This window comes from Lolium rigidum, chromosome 1, assembly GCF_022539505.1.
Source record: "Lolium rigidum isolate FL_2022 chromosome 1, APGP_CSIRO_Lrig_0.1, whole genome shotgun sequence".
Lineage (NCBI taxonomy): Eukaryota > Viridiplantae > Streptophyta > Magnoliopsida > Poales > Poaceae > Lolium > Lolium rigidum.
The window spans coordinates 37,026,110-37,046,615 of NC_061508.1; the positions used below are offsets into that span (position 1 = coordinate 37,026,110).

The 20,506-nt window shown below is 47.6% G+C and overlaps 2 protein-coding genes across 3 annotated transcripts; both read left to right on the forward strand.

Annotated features, from left to right (window-relative positions):
* The first annotated feature begins 7,006 nt into the window (after positions 1–7,006).
* Positions 7,007–16,480, forward strand: LOC124706724 (protein FAR1-RELATED SEQUENCE 5-like). Its single transcript, XM_047238394.1, has 4 exons — positions 7,007–7,124; positions 7,297–8,179; positions 16,054–16,412; positions 16,456–16,480. The coding sequence occupies exons 2-4, from the start codon at positions 7,508–7,510 to the stop codon at positions 16,478–16,480; spliced, it is 1,056 nt and encodes a 351-aa protein (XP_047094350.1). The 5' UTR covers positions 7,007–7,124; positions 7,297–7,507.
* A 48-nt stretch (positions 16,481–16,528) lies between these two features.
* Positions 16,529–17,588, forward strand: LOC124671189 (protein FAR1-RELATED SEQUENCE 5-like). Of its 2 annotated transcripts, none has more exons than XM_047207601.1 (2): positions 16,529–17,283; positions 17,350–17,588. In XM_047207601.1, the coding sequence occupies exons 1-2, from the start codon at positions 16,540–16,542 to the stop codon at positions 17,509–17,511; spliced, it is 906 nt and encodes a 301-aa protein (XP_047063557.1). In that variant the 5' UTR covers positions 16,529–16,539; the 3' UTR covers positions 17,512–17,588. The 2 variants fall into 2 exon arrangements, with proteins under 2 accessions (XP_047063557.1, XP_047063565.1); XM_047207609.1 differs by having other exon boundaries at positions 17,353–17,588.
* The last annotated feature ends 2,918 nt before the right edge of the window (positions 17,589–20,506 follow it).

A 20,506-nucleotide genomic window follows, 5' to 3' on the forward strand; every position in this document is an offset into this window, starting at 1 on the left:
CGATACGGAAAACCTTCCAGAGATGCCGCCGCTGCCAATCCCATCTCGGAGGATTCAGGAGATCGCCTCCGGCACCCTGCCGGAGAGGGGAATCATCTCCCGGAGGTCTCTTCATCACCATGATCGCCTCCGGATCGATGTGTGAGTAGTTCACCCCTGGACTATGGGTCCATAGCAGTAGCTAGATGGTTGTCTTCTCCTCATTGTGCTATCATGTTAGATCTTGTGAGCTGCCTATCATGATCAAGATCATCTATTTGTAATGCTACATGTTGTGTTTGTTGGGATCCGATGAATATTGAATACTATGTCAAGTTGATTATCAATCTATCATATATGTTGTTTATGTTCTTGCATGCTCTCCGTTGCTAGTAGAGGCTCGGCCAAGTTGATACTTGTAATTCCAAGAGGGAGTATTTATGCTCGATAGTGGGTTCATGCCTCCATTGAATGCGGGACGGTGACAAAAAGTTCTAAGGTTGTGGATGTCTTGTTGCCACTAGGGATAAAACATCGATGCTTTGTCTAAGGATATTTGTGTTGATTACATTACGCACCATACTTAATGCAATTGTCTGTTGTTTGCAACTTAATACTGGAAGGGGTTCGGATGATAACCTAAAGGTGGACTTTTTAGGCATAGATGCACGCTGGATAGCGGTCTATGTACTTTGTCGTAATACCCTGATTAAATCTCATAGTACCCATCATGATATATGTATGTGCATTGTTATTTCTTCTTTATTTGTCAATTGCCCAACTGTAATTTGTTCACCCAACATGCTATTTATCTTATGGGAGAGACACCACTAGTGAACTGTGGACCCCGGTCCATTCTTTACATCTGAAATACAATCTACTGCAATTGTTCTTTACTGTTCTTCGCAAACAAACATCATCATCCACACTATACATCTAATCATTTGTTTACATCAAGCCGGTGAGATTGACAACCTCACTGTTACGTTGGGGCAAAGTACTTTGATTGTGTTGTGCAGGTTTCACGTTGGCGCCGGAATCCCTGGTGTTGCGCCGCACTACACTCCGTCACCAACAACCTTCACATGTTCCTTGACTCCTACTGGTTCGATAACCTTGGTTTCTTACTAAGGGAAAACTTGCTGATGTACGCATCACACCTTCCTCTTGGGGTTCCCAACGGACGTGTGTCTCACGCGCCATCACTCCTCCTCCTCCTCCTCCTCCTCCTCCTCCTCGGTGTTCAGCATGCTACAATTTTGGTTAGGCTATGTGGTCGAGCGCCTGGCTGTTTTTGAGGTTGGTCCAAATGTTTTCTGGTTGATCGTTGCCTCCCCCGAGCTTGCCTCGTTCCTGGTCACGCTTGATGGCCTCCACCATGGCCAACTTCTCGCTCTATTTTATGTGCCGCTTGCTTCGGATGCCCTGGTCGTCGTTGGGCCGCTCCTTGGCCACACTCCATGCCCAACAATAACATGTGAAAGATACGCATTCATATGGGCATCACGTCCTAACATAGGGATATGAAGATGCAAAATAATAACATGTGAAAGATACCGCCATTCTCTCTTTTAAGTTGTAGTGGACAATAGCAATTCATCAATGAGATATGAAGATGCAAAACAATAACATGTGAAAGATATGCATTCATATGGGCATCATGTCCTAACATAGAGATGATGCAACACATCTCTCTTATACTTCACAAGAAAGGGAAAACTCCATGCAATCTTGTATTAAGAATTAACAGAGCATAGCCATAAGTACTTTGACAGAATGTTTGAATATCGAATATGCTACCTTGAAACAACAATCACTTTTGTTACGTGACGAACATATGACATGCATTCACTTTATCCCTAGTGAGGTAGCAAAACAAAAAGCAAAACCATAATAGATCATGAATTTGTTATCACTATCCAATCACTAAAATCATGCTACTTCATCTAATACACAAATCACCCCACACACGCTCTTGCATAGATGTTGGATCATACCAAATACTTAAGAACGGGGTACATGATATGCATCTATCAATACATCTTGCACATGATATGATTAGATCTCATAGAACAATAACATAGAATAAGGATCCACAACATAGGTATTACAAATATGGCCATAATCATGTAGGGCAGCTCATATGGCACAAACCATGAGAGGAATAGATCAAGCTACTGCCACAAACCTGTAGTACAGAGGCATACTACTCCCCCTTGATCATGGTGATGATGATGAAGACGTTGGAGAAGGTGGAGATCCCTCCAGCGGTGATCTCAGGGGAGTTTCCCCCTCCAATCTTCGCTGCTGCAGCCTTTGTTTTCGTGTTATGTCTTCTGCGGTGCTCTTCTCCCGAGAACTCTTCGGGGCCATATATATAGTGATTTTTAGGTCAAAATACGTGGGTGGACGAAAGAGTCAGGTCAATTGGACGATCGACGGCTGAAAGAGGGTGGGTGGCGCGCGCACCATGTTTGGGCGCGCCACTTGACCTATTTTTGGCCCCAAGCCCATCTAGGTCTACTTCCAAGCTCCAGGGTGATTCTCACAATGAAAAAGTGACGACCAAAAATCCTAGGTCAATTTGACTCCGTATAGGTCTTTGAAAGTGAAAAATATGTGAAACATGGATTTCCTATTCTACAGAGTTATAAACCAAATAAAGAGGATCATTGGTAAATCCTACTCCCTCCGTTCCTTTCTATAGTGCCTATAGATTTTTGGCATTTGTTTCAGAATATAAGGTTGTAGCTTAGCTTTTTTTCAATTACCCCCTCCCCGTTCAGCTCCCAAATCGTTCAGGTTCCAAATTTGTTATGGTAAGTTAGTAAGATATGGATTTCCCAAATTTTACGTTGATCTCAAATCGTTCAGCTAGGGGTCTTGTGTAAAAAATACTCTTGCGCTAATTTCCGTGCCAAAAAACTATAGGCACTATAGAATGGAACAGAGGGAGTATAAGTCAATGTAAAACATGATATTATCATCATATATGTTGCAAATATGTGGGAATTGAATATTATAAAGAACAAAGTTCATGTATGCATTTTACATGCATCATCATCTTATACCATAAATAGTACCAATGCTAGTGGTGAATCCTACACTCCCCGAGAATGCTTTAGCCTTCTTGCAGTTCCATTATTTTTTTGCGTAGCAATTGTCTCTCTGCTTGCATTCTTTAGTTTTTATCATTACTCTTTTGCCCCCAATCACAATTCTCTCAAAACACCCCTACTTGGGATCAACGACAACTTTTCAAGTATCCTTTGGTAAAGGGTAACAAGAGGTATAAAGACCTCTATCAATAGCTCTATGTGGTTTGATACTCTTACTTTTGAAACTAGCTACAATATACATGTGCACTTGTAGTCATCGGTGCTCGGGTGAGGGAGGACGCGGGGAGATGAGGGAGGCGGACAAGTGAGAGCGAGGTGGTCTGAGTAGTTTGCGGCGCGGTGAATAAGAGAAGTGAGATGAGGGTTGCGAGAGAGGGGCGAGGTGAGAGAGAAGGTGAAATCGAGGGGCTTCTCGTGTGGGGATATGGGTTGTGTGTGTGGCTGAGATTTGCTCGATCGTCTGGTGAAGGGTCGCGCGCGTGTGTCTAGCTCAAAGTGGATGCTAAAAGCTTTGAATTCATTCCGATGACCCATGAGTTACCTTATAGGTTGGGGTTAGCGTGGGCATGTTGGATAGTTTTTTTTTTGCACCGCACAGGATCAAGCTGCCTTTAGGTCTCAGCTGGGGTGTTAATTTTTTCTTTCTGGTGCCCAAATATAGGAAGTAAGTATGTCGATGAGTAGGGTACGACAGCATAGAGAAATACCATACCTATACCCGCATAGTCACTAAGTACAAACTTCTACATATATCCATATCCACGGTATGAAAGTTTACCCATACCCATATCCGATAGGTACCCGTACCGATTAGGTACCCGACGGGCAGATAAAGTAGTACACAAGTTACTCATAATTTTAATTTAATGATAGTAAATTTTATATAAAAATTAAATCTTCTCAATTCAATAACAGGTAGTTGAGTATATAACAATTATCAAAATATAAAAATTACAGTCTTATATTCTAACTCATAAACTGAACCTGTCACATAAAAAAGTAATAAGAAATGAGTAAGGTATGGATATATACAACGGATATAAGGCTATACCCGTGCTCTACCATAATTTTACGGATAGAATATAGGTATTATTGGTGTATTAAATTATCATCCTTATTTGACAGATAGACGTTATTAGTACTACGAGAACCTTATTCTGGTTGGGACTAGTCCCACAGCAAAGCAGAGCAGCACATGGGGATGAAGCCACCAAAAGTACAAGTACTTTCACATACTCCAAATCTGAAGGGATTAACTAATTTGTTTATTGCTTGCCCTTTTGTAAAAATTATTTGGGGTATGGTTTATTTTACTTATAATATTTCTCCACCAACTAATATTACTAATATGTTTGGTAAATGACATAATGGTGTACGTAATGAGGATAAACAGAAAATTTGTGTTGGAGTATCTACTCTATGTTGGTCCATTTGGAGTACTAGGAATGATATCATCTTTAACAAATAAAGTGAAACTAATTTTTTGCAGGTTATCCGACGCGCTGCTCATTGGATTCAACAAAGGGTTTTTCTTCTCCCGCTGGAACAGCGGGAGGGTATGGTTACTGGATGCACCGGATGCTAGTGGTTGCCCAGGACTTCTTTTTCCGGGCTACTGGATGGCGACACATTAATAGATTAGCAAATGGATATGCTGTCTTTGTGTTGCATTTTTCTATGGTTGATTCATGTGTCGACCTTAGCTTTTTTATGAGTGCAATTTTGAATCTTTTGTAAACTGGTACGGTATGTTTGGTTAAATAAAGATAACCGTGTGCATCTACTGATGCAGAGGCTGGGACCATGCTCCCATATCTAATAAAAAAACTAATATGCGGTTGAGCATTGACAAGAGCTCAATTTCAATAAACTTGCCTAAAGTAGTAACTAGGGCAAACAGCCGATTACATAATGACAGCCTCGTCTTTTGCAACGAAGCCTAGTTGGAAAATGGCTTTGTCGGGGAAACTTATCGGCCATTGACGTCGCCGACGTGGCGCAGTCCTTGCGGGAGCTGAACCTGTTGATGGACAGCGACGGAATGCATCACCTGGGATCTCGACTGGTCCACTCGTGGTCGCACTGCGGGGACTCGTGTCTGGTGCGCCCGCCGCCGGCCATTATCCATGGTCCAGACTCTCAGATGTGCACATCCATGGCGTCACATGTAGATATGCTACCACTACTCTGATTTGGATAATAAATCTAACACACGAGCTCTACAGAAGTAGTGCTACTAGTCTTACTTTATTTTGTCACCAGTACCTCCGGGCTCAAAGGGGATTTTGCCCAGCACGTTCCAGCTGAACGGACCCCGGGCCAGTGCCTGGCTTACCGGCGCCGAGGAAGAAGAACGCGGCGAGCAGCACGGCGGTGACTAGGAACCACGCTAAGACAAGAGCAAAGAACGGAACGATAAACGGGTACACGGAGGACGCGGCCGTGGCCAGCACCGGCGCAGGGGCGGCCAGGTGGAGGTACGCGAGGACGAGGCCGGCGAAGCGCTCGACTATGTCGCTGGAGATGTATGCCGTCGAAAGGACGACGATGTGGGAGATGACCGCCTTCTCGACGGCTGGCCTGCACGGGGATGGCCCGCCCAGGAAGCGGAGGAGCGGCACCAGGATCTTGTCGCAGCCGTCGTCCACATCCGGGACGGACGCCATCAGCTTGGGACCGAAACGAAGCTGCAGCGCCGGGCGGTAGTGGTGAAATGGTGATGGAAGAACAGATCTGAGGAAGTAGAAACCAATCAATGGCAAGGCAAATGTTGGTGGAAAGGGAGGGGATTAACTAGTCTAGTAGCTATCATTGTCTCGGTTACAACCCCCAGGGGCTTGGTTTTGTAGAGGCGTGGGTACTGTTGCTTGTTCGCTTCGAGTTCATCAACTTCACTGTTCATTTCAAGCGGCGTTGTTTGAACAGTGCCTGAGCACACATCCTGAATGTTTCGGGCCAAAATATCCGTCCCCGAATGGTCGAGGAACAGAGCCAAACCAAAATATCCCAATGTGGTTCCACCTCTCTCTTTTCACCAATCACATCCTATATATACGCCCCTAAACAAGAGGTTTTTCTACAGCTCATGTTTATCATTTGTTGGAAAGGAATATGCGTTGGAGCACATGGTAAGGATATTTGCAGAGGCTAGGGTACTTTCCCATTAAAAAACATAGTAAACATATTTGGAAGTTTAACACACCACTGAAAATCAAGATTTTGTTATGTCAAATACAGCACCATGCTATTCTAACTAGAGAGAATATGACGAAAAGAAAATGGACCGGACCTCCTAATTGTTCTGTTTGAGAATGTGGAGGCTGCTAATCATTTGTTCTTTACCAGTGCCGTAGCCAAGGTAGTGTGGGGGCAAAATCGACAAAACAGACCTTGGTGGCAAAGAAATTCACAAAATGAACTCAGTCGGAAACTATATCACCAAATAACCCCTTCGTATAACGCCCGGGAAAGGGGCGCCATGTTAAACGGTACGGAGCCCGAGTCAAGGGTGCCATGCTTCCAGCGTTGACCTGCCACGTCGATATTAAACCGCACGGTGAAATAACATGGCGTGCACAGCGGAACATAGTATCCTTCTCTCCCTGTAGAGAATGGGCATGCACAGCGGAACATCGGCATAGATATCGGAACCAGCTCGTCTAACTTTGCTATTACAAAGTCAGGAACCTGACTTAGGCCATCTCCACTGCACAACACAGATCAAAGGGTTCTCCTCCTCCTAGTACTAACTGCAGCTGTTGTTTTGTTGTGGAGGGAACAGAACAAACTTCCTGCTGGGTTTGGCGCCAAAATATGACCACTAGGGCCACATCCTTGGCTCAGTTGGCGCCAAAAACAAAAGGCACACTCTTGCTCCTCCCGTACTTTCTCCTTCTCCTTTCTCTCAGCTCCTTTCCTACCAACATAAGCATCTAGATTAGAAAAGCCAGGCTATGATTTGCTAAATATTCAGAGCTGCAACAGTGAATCACTAATGGAGAATCAATCCAATCCAGATTCAAACAAGTAAGTGAGAATAAATATTTCGTTTTTCCAAAAAGTGCTTGTTCTTTTTACAGATTTCTAGATGCATGTCCCTTTTTCAATTAAGTAGCAGCTCTTGTTTTCAATTGTGCTTGCTTCTTGTTGTTTCTACACTTAAATGATAGATCTCTTGCTTAACTTGTGTATTCTACAGAGAAAATGTACTACCTACTTGGATACCTCAGGTTGGCATGATATTTAGCACCCTAGTCGAGGCTCGGAAGTTTTGGGGGTATTATGGAGGAAGGACAGGGTTCAGCATCAGATAGAGGTACAAAAACAAAAGCAAATTTGATGGTAAATTCACGTCCTGCAAGTTTGTTTGTTCCAAAGAGGGTAAAAAGTTAGTAGATAAAAGAGATCCTATGGTTAAGAATCCTCGAGCTGAAACTAGAACTGAATGCCCGGTTCGTATGATCCTTTCGTTCAACCGTGAGACTGAAACTTGGGCAATATCTCAAATCTTTCTTGAACATAACCACATACTTCAATTGCCAGAAGCATGCCACCTACTGCCATCACAACGAATGATCTCTGAAGTGCAGGCGTTTGAAATAGAAATTGCTGATGACTCGGGTATTGCACCAAAACTTGCTCACGAGTTTGCTAGTCGACGAGTTGGTGGAACATCTAACCTCAGCTACACTCCCCGAGATCACAGAAATCATTTGAGAACTAAGCGCCAAAGAGACCTTAAGTATGGTGAAGCGGGCAGTATGTTAAAATATTTTCAAGACAAGGCTGTAGAGAATACATCATTCAAACATGATTTTCAGCTAGACTGTGAGGAAAAGATAACAAACATTTTCTGGGCTGATGCCAAGATGATTATTGATTATGCTCATTTTGGTGATGTGATAACATTTGACACCACTTTTGGAACAAACAAGGAAAATAGGCCGTTTGGTGTGTTTGTTGGTTTCAACCATTTTAGAGAAACTGTTATCTTTGGTGCTTGTCTTCTCTATGATGAGACATATGAGTCTTTCAAATGGTTGTTCGCTACTTTCTTATCAATACATAACCAAAAGCAACCTAGAACCTGTTGCGGTCAGAAACCCACCGGCGAGCAGCGACGGGCAACACGGTAGAGCCGGGAGGCTCCCAGGACTGCGGCTGGCCCTGGTCCCTCCGAGCGACGGCCCGCAAAGACTCGGCACGCACGTCCGATGCTGGTGCAAGGGCGTGCCACCCGACCTATACCTGGTCGGGAAGGTGTTGGATGTGCCTCGCTTAGTTTCCCGCATGGCATACACGTAAACATTAAATACGAGCCTCGATCGGCTCTCAGGTTGTCCTGTGAATCGGCTCAAGGAGCCGATCCACCCATGATCCGTACGAGGTGTACGATCAGATGGTGGTCCCGCTTGATCAAAATAAAGCTAAAACAACCTACTACGATTTAGGGTTTTCACCGCATAATCGGAACATCCTACTCGTGATTGAGCCTGGCGGCCACGCACGGTGATCGTAAACCGACCCTAGACAAGGCCTAAAAACCAACACGAAGTTGATCCTCGGAACATCCTCGTCTAGGGCTAGCAAACTACACCCTCCGCGCCACTGGATCCTTCAACCCGTTTTTAAGGCCTAACTATGCAGATATTAAACTAATCCTTGAAGAACAAGGAGCAATCATAACGGATCGGATCTACTAAATAATGATCAAGCGGGGTGCCGCCCTTACACCTAAGATAGGTGCAAGGACGGCTAGACGTCTAAGGGTTGCACGACGACAGCATATGATACGATGAACAATGCTAACCATAACACATCTATGATAACTACGTTGCTCGCCATCAAAAAGGCTTCAGCACGAGCAACGCATGAACGACGAATAAACGTGTGCTGCCTAGATCGCAAGATGCGATCTAGGCAGCATGATGCTTACCCGGAAGAAACCCTCCAGACAAGGGAGTTGGCGATGCGCCTAGATTGGTTTGTGGTGAACGTGATTGTTGTTTATTTCATAAACCCTAGATACATATTTATAGTCCGTAGACTTTCTATCGTGGGAATAATCCCAACCGGGCACGAGCCAAACTCTATCTAACCGACACGTATCCTACTATGTTACGTATACACGGGCAAACTAGCCCAAACTTTGTATACAAGGCCGATTCATGTATTTCTTCTATGTATAATCTTCAAGCCCATCTTCCATCGCGGCCCACCTCTGATCCGGTCAAATTCTGGTGATAAAACATGCCCCCCTGGTTTTGGAAATGACAATTCCAAAATCACTCTGTTTTTTTCTTCGTCGGGTCATGTCGTAGCAGAGCAGAACTGCCGCAGAATCTTTCATCATGTTGCCTCGCCTTCTCAGCTTCTCTGCGTGAATTGACAGATTCGGCATCATGTCCTCGAGAACCGTCATGGCATTAAATCTCCACTATACCCCCCTTTATTTATCTGTGCCGAACGGTTCGCCACTTCATCCCCTTGCTCTGCTCTGTCCATCAGCACCCAAAATACCCTCTTTCCCTGTAGCAATGTCTTCCTCTTCCTCTATCTCCTCAGGCCTCTCCTTCCAATCTTCCTCCTCGAGCGAGCAGGAGTGGAACTTTGACCACATACCATATGGCCCACCCGAAGCATTCGTCGGGTCAGATGGTGACTTACCTCTGACCGATGGGGAGGACGACCTCGAGTTCCTCATCGAAGGGGAGCTGAAGAGCGAGAGTGAAGACGACCTCCACTCCTGGACGAACCCCACCTCCTCCGACAAGGAGGAGGAAGAAGAAGAAGTAGAGGAGGAAGAGGAGGAGGATGATTCCTCCTCCTCCGCCGGGTATCCGCCGGCGAAGCGCTCCCGCGCGTGGGCGGACAGCGAGGACGATGATGATGACGAGGAAGGAGAGGAAGAGGAGGAGGATAATTCCTCCTCTTCCGCTGGGTATCCGCCGGCGAAGCGCTTCCGCGCTTGGGCGGACAGCGAGGATGATGATGATGACGAGGAAGAAGAGGCTCCGGCCGAGGGCTGGGGCAGCAGCGACGAGGAATTCTCCGGAAGTAGCGCCGACGGCAGCTCCGATGCCGACGATGAGGCCAGCGAGGATTAGCAATGTAGGATTAGTAGTTCCTGAGCAATCGGCTCTTCTTTTGTTCTTCCTTTCTTGAGCAATCGGCTCTTCATTGTAAAAATCCTCTTTTATTAATGAAGAAGACATTTCTCAGCTGATTCTGTCCCTTTTCCAACTTTGCCGATTAAAGTGAGTCAACACATTAAGAGCCGATGGCAGCGCATCGGCCCTTGCCATAAAACGCGAGCAAGGCCAACTCTATCGTCTTTTCAAATGGTAACCTGCGACTTATCTGAAAGAGCAAAACTCAAATCCCCAAATCGCCGTTTGAACAGATCAAACCCACGGCCACATGAACCTCAGATGTCAATCGCGCAGGTTCAGTAATCGCAACGGACTCAAAGCATCCTCATCCAACGCCCATGCTATGGTCTCAGTCCTGAAGGTGATCCTTAACCACTCCTTATTGTTCGAACATAGCGCCTTGCTTTATCTTTTGCATCAACAGGAACGGCCCTGACCGTGTAGATGATGATGGCTTTCCCTTTCAAATTCCTTTCAGCAGCTCTAGTGGTCTTCTTTTGCAACAACTCACCACCTTGGAAGAGGGTTATGATGGCGGGCTAGCCGATGAAACCCCAATCGGCTTCTAAAAACAGAGCATTCACCAAATCAGCTGCCCCCCGAGCCTCAGTCAAGGCGAGAACGGCGGTGAGGACACACAGTTCAGACAAATGGACCTATGCTCGCGCAAAACGGAGAAAACCACCACACAGAGCCAGCCAAACTTGCCACCATCGATCACCTTTCCTTCCGTTGAAAGCCGATATCGTAGACGAAACACCAGCGGCTTAATGAGCCAAAAGGCTGGGTTGGATGCCAAAAACTGACGCTTCTGACAGTACAGGGTTGGAAATCCTCGAAGAGAAGGTTCTGGCACCGAAATCGGCTTACTGCCGCTGAGGGCTGTGCATCGGCTTTGTTCCTTAGCTCTAAAGTCGATGTCCGTGCATCGGCTGTACCTTGTGTAATTTTTTTTTACTGGCCGATTTTTCTATCGGCCCCCAATATTTCACTGCACATGCATCGCACATGTTCATCTGATTAGGTGCCCCCCGAGCCGAATCTGCCAGGTAACTGCGGATATCGGCTCTGTAGCTAGCCAAGGCACTGTATTTGAATGTCGGCTTCGTTAGGACCAATGTTGACTTCTTCCAGCTCATCAGCCGACGTAAAACCGCTGCCCATTAGATCGACGTTGAACACAGGCAACGTATGGTGAGGATAATTTTGGCCGATTGTTGGAATCGGCCTCCATGTTGATTGAATCGCTCAATGAAGGTTTATAATGTTCCTCCATAGATCTTCGGGGCCGATCACACGGATCGGCATCGCCACGTTTGTTCATGGATGTTGCTCTTGTTACACGGTTAGGCCGGTGGATAAGACCAGCCTCACCCCGTCCTTTGTCACGTCGATTCGCTCGCAGTCGTCCAAATTGATGCCTGAGACTGGCTCTTGGCCTGTTGTCTCCCAAACGTTCATGCCAGCCGTTGATATCTCGGTTGAATCATCTGCGTGGACGACCTCTACTTCATCTCCATCCCACTGTATTAAGCATTGGTGCATTGTGGATGGAATGCAACAGTTGGCGTGGATCCAATCTCTTCCTAGCAGGACAGCATAGGTGCTTTTGCTGTCGATAATAAAGAACGTCGTAGGGATGGGTTTCCTTCCTACGGTCAGATCCACGTTCAGAACACCTTGGGCGTCAGATGCTTGGCCGTTGAAATCGCTCAGTGTCACATTGGTCTTGATCAGATCCGAGCTAGAGCGTCCCAACCGACGTAGCATGGAGTATGGCATAATGTTGACTGCCGCTCCGGTGTCCACCGACATCTTGTTGACAGGCTGCCCATTGATATAGCCTCGCAAGTACAAGGCCTTCGGGTGTCCGTAGCTTCTTTCTCGTGGCTTCTCAAAGATAACCGGCCGTGGGCCGCGATCAAGTTGTGCCACGAGTGCTTCGTCTAATCCTCGGAGCACTAAACTCCGTCGGCAGGATGAACACCATGTTTGTGCCAGCCGATGTCTCATCATCGGCTTTCTTTTGTCTGGGGCGCCACTCTTTCCTTTGTGGCCGACCTTCTTCGTCCAGGGTTCGCTGAATTTTCGCGGCCAGATCAGGCCGCGCCTTCCTCAACGTGTGCAGGTGTATAACCTCTCGGCTTCCTCCAAACCACGTAGTCGCTGAACCCTACGCTTTTGGGAACGGCTGAGTCCATCAGGGCACCACCTTGGCCGGTGGTACTTATCTTCTTCTTCATCACCGTCTTCTAATTCCTCGAGATCTTCTACCCGAGAGGACTCAGCGTGCTTGTTCCGAGGCGGGAGAGGTCCTAGACGTTTGAATACGGACACGTTAGCTGCATCCTTCTTCTTCTGTCTACATTCTGGGCAGTTGCCGATTGTAGGCAATCGGCTCATTCCTGAATCCCAGCGAGTGTCCGAAGAAGGGACAGTCCCAGTGCCTATCCACGTCGTCTTGCTCTCTCGACTTTTCCTTGGCGTGGCACTCATATCTCTCCTCGTCGCGATCATGCCGACGATGTCTCCTGGCATCCCTAGCCAGACGATCCCTTTCGTCCTCGCTGTTGTATCGTCGGCGTTGGTCGTATTGACTCACATACTTGTTGAGGAGGTGATTAGAGAGAGGTCGCTGATATCTTACGTTCCTCACTTCTCCCTCTGTGATGTAGCGCTTGCCATCGTGACGGAGCCGATCGCGTGGAACGGCTTCCTCTGTGTCCTTGCTATGAGAGCAGCTGCCCTCGTCTCCGTCCTTACCAGAGTGGTGCCCGGGTCCTACCATGTTGATGTTGCACGAGAATCCTGGCTGGCACCCTCCATGGTAAGTGCACTCCACCATGTTAACGGCGGGGAAGGGGTGTGTGTCAACCTTCATGGCGTACTGGTTGAAAATTAGACGCCCTTGTTCTATCGCCATTTGGACCTGCTGACGCCACACCCTGCAGTCGTTGGTGGCATGGGTGAACGTGTTATGCCACTTGCAGTATGGCTTTCCGTTCAGCTCCTGCACCGTGGGGATCTTGTGGCCTTCGGGTAACCTTAGCTGCTTCTCCTTAAGTAAGAGGTCGAAAATTTGCTCAGCCTCGGTGACATCGAAGTCAAACCCTCTTGGAGGACCTTGTGGCTTAACCCACTTACAGGACACGGGGCTTGACCCCCGAGTCCATTCAGCCACTGCTACCTCTTGATCTCCCGCAGAGCCTTCATCTTCATCCGCCTCAACCAGGACCACCGCACGCTTGAATTTATCCTGGTATACATCTGGGTGGCGCTGTTCATATGCTGACAGCTTCTGCACCATGTGCGCCAGTGAAGGGTAGTCTGCTTGGGAGGCCACGTCCTTGATCGGTGATGCGAGACCCACCACCGCCAACTCGATCGCTTCTTTTTCAGTCACACGAGCCGAATAGCATCGGTTCCTAACGTTTCTGAAGCGCTGGATGTATTCTGACACCGTTTCTCCGCGCTTCTGTCGTACTTGTGCTAGATCGGCAATTCCAGCCTCGGAAGCCTCTGAGTGATACTGCATGTGGAACTGCTCCTCCAGCTGCTTCCAAGTCCGGATTGAGTCTGGTGGCAGCGATGTGTACCACCCGAAAGCCGATCCTGTGAGGGACTGTGCGAAGAACCTCACACGCAGCTCGTCTGATGCTGAGATCATGCCCAGCTGTGCCAAATATCGGCTCACATGCTCGATTGAGCTGGAACCATCTGATCCACTAAATTTGGAGAATTCAGGGAGCCGATATTTGGGTGGTAGTGGGATCAACTCGTACTCGTTGGGGTACGGCTTGGAATAGCCGATTGCCCTCCTTTTCGGCACCATGCCGAACTGGTCTCTCAAGATTGTACTGATCTGATCCGTGGTGATGGCTGCAGGCGTCGAACTCTGAAGATTCACCGGGGTGGCATACTTAGCCAGCCATGCTTGCTTCTCCAGTTCTGAGCCAACTGCAGGAGCTGAGCTCTGGAGGTTCGTCAGAGTGGCATACTTAGCTAGCCACGTCTGCTTCTCAAGATATGTTCCCGAAGTTCCTCCTGCTGTTCCAGAAGTCCCTGCTGTTGCAGCCTGGTTCGTGAGTGCCCAGTTACTGCAGTCTGGCACGTATGTGCATGTGTATCCGTGAGGGATCTCCTTAGGCGCCTCATGCAAGAACTGGTAGTCACTAGGGTCACCACCGATCTTGTAGACGACGTATGCCGGTGAATTCGGCACTTCTGGTGCTGCCAACGCAAATGGCAGCGGTGGACGGGACTGGAGTGGCATCTCTCCTTGGTGAGTCCCCGGAGCTGGTCCTGACGGAGAGTACTGATGCCTCATGATTTCCTGGATCACGCGAAGAGCGACACGCTCCAAAGTGTTCACCAGGCTCTCAGAATGGCGGTGCAGCGAATGAGCTACCATGAAGTTAATCTCCTGACGCAGATAGGTGAGAACCCTTTCCACCTGATGCCGTGTGAGCGGGTTCTGTGAAAAGAGCCGATGAGGTCGGCTTCGAGGATCGCTTTGACCTCGTCATGCTTCTTCTTGAGCTCCTCGGTCAGATCCTCGTACGTGACTGGAGTGCCTTCCGCCATCTCAAATGTAGATGGCGATGCAGGTGATGTCGAAGATAGTCCCACCGGGCGTGCCAGAATGTGTTGCGGTCAGAAACCCACCGGCGAGCAGCGACGGGCAACACGGTAGAGCCGGGAGGCTCCCAGGACTGCGGCTGGCCCTGGTCCCTCCGAGCGACGGCCCGCAAAGACTCGGCACGCACGTCCGATGCTGGTGCAAGGGCGTGCCACCTGACCTATACCTGGTCAGGAAGGTGTTGGATGTGCATCGCTTAGTTTCCTGCATGGCATACACGTAAACATTAAATACGAGCCTCGATCGGCTCTCAGGTTATCCTGTGAATCGACTCAAGGAGCCGATCCACCCATGATCCGTATGAGGTGTACGATCAGATGGTGGTCCTGCTTGATCAAAATAAAGCTAAAACAACCTACTACGATTTAGGGTTTTCACCGCATAATCGGAACATCCTACTCGTGATTGAGCTCGGCGGCCACGCACGGTGATCGTAAACCGACCCTAGACAAGGCCTAAAAACCAACACGAAGTTGATCCTCGGAACATCCCGTCTAGGGCTAGCAAACTACACCCTACGCGCCACCGGATCCTTCAACCCGTTTGTAAGACCTAACTATGCAGATATTAAACTAATCCTTGAAGAACAAGGAGCAATCATAACGGATCGGATCTACTAAATAATGACCAAGCGGGGTGCCGCCCTTACACCTAAGATAGGTGCAAGGACGGCTAGACGTCTAAGGGTTGCACGACGACAGCATATGATACGATGAACAATGCTAACCCTAACACATCTATGATAACTATGTTGCTCGCCATCAAAAAGGCTTCAGCATGAGCAACGCATGAACGACGAATAAACGTGTGCTGCCTAGATCGCAAGATGCGATCTAGGCAGCATGATGCTTACCCGGAAGAAACCCTCGAGACAAGGGAGTTGGCGATGCGCCTAGATTGGTTTGTGGTGAACGTGATTGTTGTTTATTTCATAAACCCTAGATACATATTTATAGTCCGTAGACTTTCTATCGTGGGAATAATCCCAACCGGGCACGAGCCAAACTCTATCTAACCGACACGTATCCTACTATGTTACAGATACACGGGCAAACTAGCCCAAACTTTGTATACAAGGCCGATTCATGTATTTATTCTATGTATAATCTTCAAGCCCATCTTCCATCGCGGCCCACCTCTGATCCGGTCAAATTCTGGTGATAACAGAACCATATACACCGATCAAGATCAAGCAATGGGAAAGGCAGTTGGGCATGTTTTTGTAGAAGCACGGCATGGATTGTGTACTTTTCACATTATGCAAAATGCTGTCAAACATTTATCTAGTTATATGGATGAAGAATCAACTCTTCTTGCCGACTTTAGTGCTTGTATGTATGAACATGGGCACCAAGAAGAATTTGAAGAAGCTTTTCAAAATATGAGAGGTCAAGTGCCAACGCAGACTTGGTTGGATAGTATTTACAAAGTAAGAGAGAAGTGGGCTGAATGTTTCATGAAGAATGCCTTTACCTTGGGTATGAGGAGCACACAATTAAGTGAGAGTCTCAACAATGACTTGAAGCATCATTTGAAGTCAAATTTAGATATTGTCCGATTCTTCCAGCATTTTGAAAGAGCTGTCAAAGTAAAAGGGGATGTTGAGGTCAATTCAGAATTTAATTCTAGGATGTACTTACCAAAAATCAGAATGGAAACTCCAATGTTGGTGCAAGTCAGCAAGCTCTATACCCCTGTTATATTTGAGTTTTTTCAGAAGGAATACAAAAGATCTTTGGCAGCATGCGCTGAAGCACTAGATGAACCAACTAAATACATGGTGAAAATTGGTTATCCTTTTGAGCAACCAAGATTTCAAGAAGAATGGAAAGTTAAAGGAAACCGTTTGGAACAAATAGCATCATGTGATTGTGGTCAGTTTGAGAGACTAGGAGTATTGTGTGCACATGCTTTGAAAGTCCTTGATTTGATGAATGTTAAGTTACTTCCGGAACACTATATTTTGAAGCGGTGGACTAGAGAAGCACGAGCAGGGGTAGTTCAAGATAGTCATGGAAGGATTGTAGTTGCTGATCCAAAGTTAGATGCTGTTCACCGCACAAATTTCCTATCTCACAAATTTTATGACTTGGTGACCGAAGCATCCAATTCTGAAGAATGTTGTACTTTGATTGAAAATACACTTGATAGCCTTAGAAAGAAAGTGAAAGGGTTATTGTTGAATGCTCAAGTGACTACTACAGCATCAAACAATCTATTGAATTCTCAAGTGACTACACCAGAAGCACAAAATGATTCGTTGGCTGATGCACGTCTAAAGAAAAAAGAGGTCAATAAGCAAGACAAAGGTTCTAAAAGAAGGGTAAGTTGGACTGAAAGGCGGCGCAAAGGAAAAAAGATAGGACCAACTACAAGTACTGCACCATTATCTAAGGTATATGAATCACACATTATATGATTCAAATGTAATTTAATCCACTGTCTAAATTGTCACATATAGCAGGGGAAAAAGCGTGGCAAAAAGGAGCCTAAGACAAAAGGAAATGAACCAGCGGAGCGAACTTTACAAGAAGACTCGCATGGATATGAAAGCATTACAAATTTTACTCAATTACTCAACATGCCTAGCTTTGGACCTTCAATTGGAGATGACATATTTTGATAGTGTCGAGTGGCAGAGTTACTCTGAATCTATTTTGGGCCAGCTATTTTGTTGAACCAATATGCATTGTATGAATCTATTTTGGTGAACCAATATGCAATGTCAAGTGAAAATACAATCTGCAGTGTTACTGACCAATATGCCTAACTCATCTAAATAGTCAGTCAGTTGCAATGGAAATTGCAGGTTATACATGATTTGTACCTTTGTACAAGGTTCCGACGAGCACATAGGTCGCCGGTGACGGGAGTCCTAGGGGACCTGGGGCGGGAGAGGGAGGTGGGGAACACCGGAATCGTGCGGGGAGGCTGGCCCGTACAGCGGCCATGGCGCCAGTCGACGACGTCGGGAGGCTGGAGCCGGGGCGGGCAGAGATCGCCGCGTCGGGGCGGGGGCACAGGTCGCCGCGTGGAATTCCTCGCCGCGTTGGGGCGGGCGGAGGTCACTGCGTCAGGGCGGGGCGGGGCGAGACGGCGGTGTGGCCATGGCGGCGCGTCGGTGGCGATTGGGGAATTCCGGCGATGGGAGGCAGAGCAGGAACCGCTTCATTCGATCGGGAGGACTTGGTTCAGCTGAGGACCAACTAGTACTAGGAGGAGGAGAACCCTTTGATCTGTGTTGTGCGGTGGAGATGGCCTAAGTCAGGTTCCTGACTTTGTAATAGCAAAGTTAGACGAGCTCTGAATAGATCTAAAGAGCAGAGCTATATTAAACGGCTTCCCTAGCTTGGTCCTTGGAACGTGAGGAGCGGAGAAGAAAAAAGGCAGTTTCATGGGGCGATTTGCACAAAAATAACGCAAAAGTGAAAAAAAAGCACAGACTGATCCTCCGGCGAAACTATTTCACCCATCTAACTCTTTTGTGTGGCGCTCCTCCCATCGGCGCCACATATGCCAGTGTGGCGCCCCTCCTGCCGGCGCCACTCTCCCAGCCGACGTGGCGCCCCCGACGCTGAGCTGGTGCGCCGATCCGACGTGGCAGCATGTGTGGCGTCCCTCCCATCGGCGCCACACATGCACTTATAATTGCCCAAAACATACTGTGAGACAATTCGTCTGGGACTTAGTCGTATTGGCGAGGCTCTATGTGTGGCGCCGACGCCACGGGCGCTACACTAGCATGTGTGGCGCCGATGCCACGGGCGCCACACAAAGAGCCTCGCCAAAACGGCTAAGGACTTATCGTCCGGAGCCCCTGGATGTTTTCGACCCAATAGTTGATATAGGTTGGCATGTGTGGCGCCGATGCCGCGGGCGCCACACAGTGCAGTGTGGCGCCACTGTGCAGGGCGCCACACATTGACTTGTGTTAAAAACATGAAAAATCCTACCAAACTCCAACAGTTTTGAGTACAACATTGGACACAACAAGTAATAATTTCAGAACATACACATATAACACTTCATAGCTCACATCGTAGCAAGTAGATTCAAACAACAAGTAGCATTACAGACATGGTTCGAAATGACATAGGGTTCACAACTCGATACTTATGAAGATATAGTTCACAACAACACGGAGCACATGCTAGTGTCGTCCTCGACGTGTCGTCCTCGACGTGTCGTCCTCAGGCTGCTTCCGGACGGCCATCCTCTTCGTCCGCTGCCGTGGCTCTTGTTGTTGCTGCTCCTCCTGCTCCTCCTGCTCCTCCTCCTCTGAAGATAAGGGCTCGTCGTTCCTCATCCTCCTCAAAGATGATCTCCGCGGCGGCGCCTCATCCTCCTCAATGACAACCTTCTTTCCTCGGTTGACATAATCTTCCGGAGTGTACCGGTTTGGAGCATTGCCCCTTGGCTTCAATCGGTAAGCAGACCGTGAGGCTTGCTTCTTGCCGCGACTAATGCTTTGACTCAAAATTTCGCCGTCGTCAGGAATCTTCACAAACATGAACACATGAGATTACAAAAGTTGAAATTAGTAAGAACATGTTTGACAGCAACAAAATAGTCCATACCACCGGCTCTTCAGAAGAGGAAGATGTAGGAATTTCGGTGTCGCGGCAACCTAGCAAGTTGGCTAACCGCCGCATCTTTCGTGCAGTGTTCTGCGTCATGGAACTCATGGTTACAAAGCCACCAGAACATAATAGCGTACATTCAAAGTTGGTGATCATACCTTAATGAAATGCCGCAACGGTCCGACAGGCTTTTCATCTCTCTCTCTCTGCTCCCACATAATCTCGCACTCCTCAGCTATTTTTGTGATCTCCGTCCGCTGTGACAAACATAGCATACACAATTTAAGCGAGCACATGGCAATCTAGATGATGTACTAGTAAGTGAGAGAATCCATTACCATGAAGTTCAGCTCGGAAGCAATAGAAGTCGATCTCCCTCTGCGAGCGAAGGTGTCGTGCTGGCTTTGCGCAACCTCATCGAACTCGATGGGGTCGTCCAAGATGTCCTCAGCATACGCGTGCTTCACTAACTCGATACGCGTGTTTTCATGGAACCACTGGAGGTAGTTGTTGAAAGCGGCCAAGTCGTGAGGCACAATCTCCACAGGGCCAGCAGTCCGTGTCGCTTCCAAACAGTGTTGGAACGTTGCGACGTGGCCGCTATGATGGACTGGCCAATTTGTGATCTTCCTCTGCCGCTGCCTATCAAGCCTGCAAGAATCAAGAACTTAGATTCTACCTCTTCTATCAAGAATCTTCCATCGCATGATTCCAGAAGTTTACCTATGAAGCGTCTTGTCCGTGTCTTGCCACTGAGGTGGGCACTCCTGATATAGCCCAAACTGTCTCATCACTCTGTGCGGCTGGTGGTATTCAACAAGCCACATGCATATGAGTGGGCAGCGCATACGCCAGAACCGCGCCTCCTCCGTGCACTTGTGGTTGAGGTCAGGCATCCCCGCGCTAATACGGTAGTAGGTACCATATGGCTCCCATTCCACCTGCAGCATACAAATATTTCAGAATTTACAACATGCCAGTAGAATCAATGAAAACTAGGATTGCAAAAGAGTGATCGGTTACCTGCTCAGCGGTAAG

Bases quoted from the DNA above. Each gene is read 5' to 3' on its own strand.
- LOC124706724 (XM_047238394.1), top strand. From the start codon at position 7,508: ATGGTTAAGAATCCTCGAGCTGAAACTAGAACTGAATGCCCGGTTCGT. The intron at 8,180-16,053 runs AGAACCTGTTGC...TCTGGTGATAAC, and splicing joins TACATAACCAAAAGCAACCT to AGAACCATATACACCGATCA. The intron at 16,413-16,455 runs GCATCATTTGAA...CGATTCTTCCAG, and splicing joins AGTCTCAACAATGACTTGAA to CATTTTGAAAGAGCTGTCAA.
- LOC124671189 (XM_047207601.1), top strand. From the start codon at position 16,540: ATGGAAACTCCAATGTTGGTGCAAGTCAGCAAGCTCTATACCCCTGTT. The intron at 17,284-17,349 runs GTATATGAATCA...TGTCACATATAG, and splicing joins GTACTGCACCATTATCTAAG to CAGGGGAAAAAGCGTGGCAA.